The sequence below is a fragment of the Haliotis rufescens genome, unplaced genomic scaffold, assembly GCF_023055435.1.
Source record: "Haliotis rufescens isolate VD_foot unplaced genomic scaffold, xgHalRufe1.0.p SCAF_8, whole genome shotgun sequence".
Lineage (NCBI taxonomy): Eukaryota > Metazoa > Mollusca > Gastropoda > Lepetellida > Haliotidae > Haliotis > Haliotis rufescens.
The window spans coordinates 23,955,522-23,960,890 of NW_025964372.1; the positions used below are offsets into that span (position 1 = coordinate 23,955,522).

General features: G+C 40.2%; 1 protein-coding gene across 1 annotated transcript; it reads right to left on the reverse strand.

Annotated features, from left to right (window-relative positions):
- Window positions 1-1,398: 1,398 nt before the first annotated feature.
- LOC124139297 (frizzled-8-like) lies at window positions 1,399-3,069 on the reverse strand. Its single transcript, XM_046506260.2, has one exon. It carries the CDS (start codon window positions 2,848-2,850, stop codon window positions 1,798-1,800), a length of 1,053 nt encoding a protein of 350 aa, XP_046362216.2. The 5' UTR covers window positions 2,851-3,069; the 3' UTR covers window positions 1,399-1,797.
- Window positions 3,070-5,369: the final 2,300 nt, after the last annotated feature.

Genomic DNA, 5,369 nt, shown 5'->3' on the forward strand with positions numbered 1-5,369 from the left:
GTGACAACGGAGGCACCACGTTATCTGCAAGGCCTTGTTCAGGATTATGGATGGGAAATGTGTGTCAGATGAGTCTGATATAATCTTGTTCTATGCGTCGTCCGTCACGTGAGCCCGACCACACCAAGGTAACATGCCAACTGCACTGGGTGTTCGAACCCGTGAACTATGTTATCACCACATAGGTAGAGCGCGTCGGTTACCCAATGTTTAGATTGTTTGTTTATAGCAACTGTGCCGTGTTATCACTGAATAGTTTAAAATCCGCGAAGATCCTGGTTGAAATAGGTCTTCAGCAACCCATGCTTGCCGTAAAAGGCGACTATACTTGTCGTAAGAGGCGACTAACGGGATGGGGTAGTCAGGCTGGCTGACTTGGTTGATGCATGTCAACGTATCCCAACTGTGTGGATCAATGCGAATGATATCTCGATTATTTACAGAACGCCGTCATATAGCTGGAATATTAAATAACTGAGTGCGGTGTAAAACAACCAACCAACCAACTGAATAGTTTAAAGAAGTAAATGAGTGAGAGGTTTTACGCCGCTTTTGTACCCATGAATAGAATAGAACAGGTCAGCGGCATGACGAGGACCTGTCGATATATCTGGAGGTGAACGATACTGAGTGAGTGAGTGAGTGAGTGAGTGAGTGAGTGAGTGAGTGAGTGAGTTATCACCGTTCATCGATCTGTATGTGATGGAGGTTGACTTTGTTGAAAGTCTGTTGAAATGTAATGAAAGTTCTGGATGCAAATTTGAAAGCATGGTTTTGGAATGTCAGGATTTTCCACGATGTTGGAGTGAGTGAGTGAGTGAGTATGGTTTTACGCCGCTTTTAGCAATATTCCAGCAATATCACAGCGGGGGACACCAGAAATGGGCTTCACACATTGTACCCATGTCGGGATTCGAACCCGGGTCTTCAGCGTGACGAGCGAACGCTTTAACCACTAGGCTACCCGACCGCCCCCCACGATGTTGGAAATATAGATGTTTTCATGTGTCTGTTTAAACAGATGTAAAGACATGTAAATGTACCTACACGAGAGCCGAAATCCTTAACTCACTTTTCAGTTTTCGTGCTTCATATCATGTCAGAGAGATATCTGGTAGCAATAAAAGCAGTAAACATACTCAGATGTTTACACAATTTAGATGTAGTTGTCATGATTTGCATACCAGAGCTGCCATGTTTCATAGGACGAATATCACGTTGTCATTATTTGCCCAGAATACAGTAATACAAGACCCCAGTACGTTGTAATCAGGTCCTCTTAGGGAAAGTTTCTGATCCTAATAGAGATTGATGATGAGAATCTCCTATTTAAGCCATCGATTATTGTATCATATATTTCACAAGGTAACAGTTCCATTGTGAACAAATACAAGTGGATGCAAGTGTAATGTTTATTATATAAAAGCACAAAATCTCTAATTTACATATTTCAGGAAAATATAAAATTTCATATCCATTCCGATGACCTTTTTCTTGAGACTGTTTACAAGCGAACATGTCCAAGTAACACATGTTAGAATGCCATTTTCTGATTAAAGAACAAAATTACTACTTCTTAACAACATGCTTACAGGTAATATAACCTTATTCCATAACAACATTCCAAACAGGATCTCTTCCTTGGATAAACACAAAGTTTTGTAATCGTCAGCAGTATCCTGTACATGTCCCCGACAAATTAACATCTAGTGTCCATATGTGAAAGTATACACATAAGCATAGCTTATTCAAACATCCCCGTTGCTCAAATGGGATAATCAGGAATGTTGCCCGTCTCTATGGAGAGAGTGCACTGTAGAGGAACTGCATGCTATCACGGATGTCTCCAGCAGTTTTCCTGAGCAAAACCAGTAACCTGCGGTATCCTAGCCTTTTCCGCTCAGGTGGCTTCACTGTCGCTTCCATCGCTGTTGTTTGTGCTGGTGTGACAGTTGTAGGTTCCATATCTAAGCACAGACTGCCGTCCTTTTTGTCAGGGAACTTATCACAGTTCAATGAGGTCGGCCAAGTGAAACCAAACGTGTTCATCAGACTTTCACAATCACGTTTACTGTCCTCGCATATGTGCCTACACGTTGGCATGGTGCCAACCAGTGGACTGCAGTAGGGAAAATACGTAGAACACACGAGAAACTTGAGACTGCTAGAGCACTGAACTTTTATCATTGGATGGAACTGATGTGCTTCAATGGCTGCGTCATCCAGGTTTCGATGATGAAGAAAGTTTGGGAAGCTGGTTGTATTGTAGGGCATGTCCGAACACAAAGGCGGTAAAGTCGTAGGCAAAGAACACATACCTTTATGGTTTGGAAGCCTTTTACGTTGAGGTGTCCTTAACTTTACTGTTGTTTTCATCGTTGTTGTTGTTGTCGTTGGTCTGATGGTTGTAGGTAGCATATCTAAGCACAAACTGCCGTCCTTTTTGTCAGGGAACTTATCACAGTTCAATGAGGTCGGCCAAGTGAAACCAAACTTGTTCATAAGACTTTCACAGTCACGTTTACTGTCCTCGCATATGTGCCTACACGTTGGCATGGTGCCAACCAGTGGACTGCAGTAGGGAAAATACGTAGAACACACGAGAAACTTGAGACTGCTTGAGCACTGAACTTTTATCAATGGAAAGAACTGGTGTGCTTCAAGGGCTGCGTCATCCAAGTTTAGATGATTAAGAGAGTTTGGGAACTTCGTTGTATTGTAGGGCATGTCCGCACATAAGGGAGGTAAAGTCATAGGCGCTGAACACATACCTGCATTATTAGATCTTCCTTTTGCCATCAGTGGGTACAGAATGAACACAACCGCCAGTCCACATGTTAGTCCAGACATGATGATGTCAGATTTGACCTCGAGAACCGCTGAGATTAATCTATCTGTGGGTTTGTTCTGATGTTGTATCTTCTAAATGAGGCAATTATTTACGTCCTTCTCTTATGTCTGTGCTGTTCTCTACCCTCACGCGTCAGGTTTTCCAACTACAGCTTGTCGTTCTGTTGAGGTCAGGTTACTGACATCTCAACTTGTCTTCAAATAGAGAGAAATATTTACGTCTCTGGTAAACACTCCTCATTCACGTAACATCAGTATGGCGGTCATACGTCAGAAGCAATGTCAATATCGCTATCTTGTAACTAGGTAATACATACATTGTAACACTGGTTATTAGTTTACGGGAACCTTTCAGTTGTAATATTACCATTGCAAAATAATCTCCATTAGCTCCAAATATTGGTTCAATTATGTATCTCATAAAAACTAGTACACTCTGCACCATTGTTTAATATTGTCGTTCCGCGTATCATGAACAGAGGGTGACTCGAATATTTATGTTGGTCCTAAGATCACTGAGCAAGCGAGATGTAATTTCATATCTACGAACGAGAGTGTATAGGGTTGGTGTCAATATTTGTAGTACGTATCAAAACTATACAGTTCAAAACATTTGGGTCTTTTCATTGCTAATATTTAAGCATGAACATCTTTGTCCAAAGAGCAAAAATGCTAAATGGGTTTTAACTTGTCTTAGCTCTCAACTTCTAAGGTGGATGACCAGAGAAAATCGGGAATATTGTATTTAGTACTCTTATCTTTTCAATTTTTGACACATTTTCTTTTCTCCAAATGCGAAAAAAGTTTTCTTTCCTTTTTTTAATCAGCACACAGTTTAGCTGAAACAAAACCCTTTCCATATTCTTAACAAATCTCTGCCAAAAGCAGGGTAGATTGTAAGATTTAGACTATATCATGAACATGTGTTTGTAAGCCACTATCAAACAGCCATGATAGCATCTGTTCGCTGAGAGATGAGCGTTTCCACCAACCGTCATCAACACATGCAAAAGCAAGTCAGTGGTTCACCTGAGAAACACGGAAACATATCTTACAAGACAAAATAAAGAATTGCACCAGATATCATTCTTGTCACTGATGCGTCAAATTCCAAATGTCCCCAACATGTCTACCATTCAAGATTCTCAGTTGTATATTTAACATGTTCAAGTCCTGTAGCTACGTCACCTTACTCCAAGCAAATGATCTCCTGGTCTGCTTTCAAGTCACATAAGTGATAAGAGTTTTGTTCATTTTACAAGTTTCTGTTTTCAAGTCTTGAATGTCTGATCTCACTGACTTAATTACTCTGAATAACTCGGTTTGCAAAGCAATAACATCGTCGTCACCGTGTTTGCTATTATCAGAAATACTCGTAATATTCCCTCCGAAAAAAGGCCTCTTCAAAGCAGAGACAATAGACGTGGCAAATAGGAGTGTGGCCTCGCCAAGATCACTGTTTCTATTGATATAGCAGAGAGACTAGATAATGATCATGTTGGCTGTTTGTTTGACAAGATAAACTCTGAACGATTCTCTTGTGATAGGACCATAAGTGCCTTTAGGAAAAGGTTATGAGAACTATGCTCTATTCTGGGTTTGTTCATACTAAATGGAAGAGCCAGGTCAGACTCAGGCGCTGGTGACTTCACTTTCATAACTTCCGTGGGAACCAGCGTTGTCGACTACATCATCGTGTCGGGTGGCTTGTTTAAATGGTGTTCTGACTTTAATATCCATTGGAGGTCGGACTCTGACCACCTGCCAATCACATGCTCTTTCCTCTCAGATGTACACGAATAACGCAGAGAGCATGACTCCCAAGACGTGAGCCCCCGGGTTCACAAAACAAGTACAGGTTTGTCTGGAAACAAGAACACAAAATTGAATTCCGTTCTGATTTCTTGTCACAGGACACAATCGACAAGTAACAACAGTGTTGCGACAAAACACTCTCCGATATTGACGCGGCAGTTGTTCTTTTCACTTATGTTTTGTTTGACGCTTGGAAAAATAAAGTTGTAAAGAATCAAAACATTCATTCCTATTACAGAAGTGAACGCGACAGACTCTTAAAACTATTTCGTTTACATAGAGACAGCATTGCACTTGATAATTACCTTAAAGGGAGACATTTGATACTCAAGCGTTTTAAGCGAAAATAAAATACAGCTCTATAAAGAATAGAATTATAAATAACATTTACAATGCCAAAGACTTCTGGTGGTCAATTAAACTATTTTCATTACAGTCAAGTGTTATCCAACCAATCTCTATTAACAATTGGCATAATCACTTTAATGCCCTCGTGATAATGGTGACCAGTTCACTTTAGATATTTTAGACATGCCTATTAGCAGAGAGGAAATATTGTACAGTATAAACAAGTTGAATTTTTTCAAATCCGGTGGTATGGATAATGTCATTGCAGAGTTTTTCAGGTTCTCGTTTGAAATAATAATACCATATCTTGAATTTATTTTAACATTTTAATTGAGAGAGCATACTTTCCAACCTCA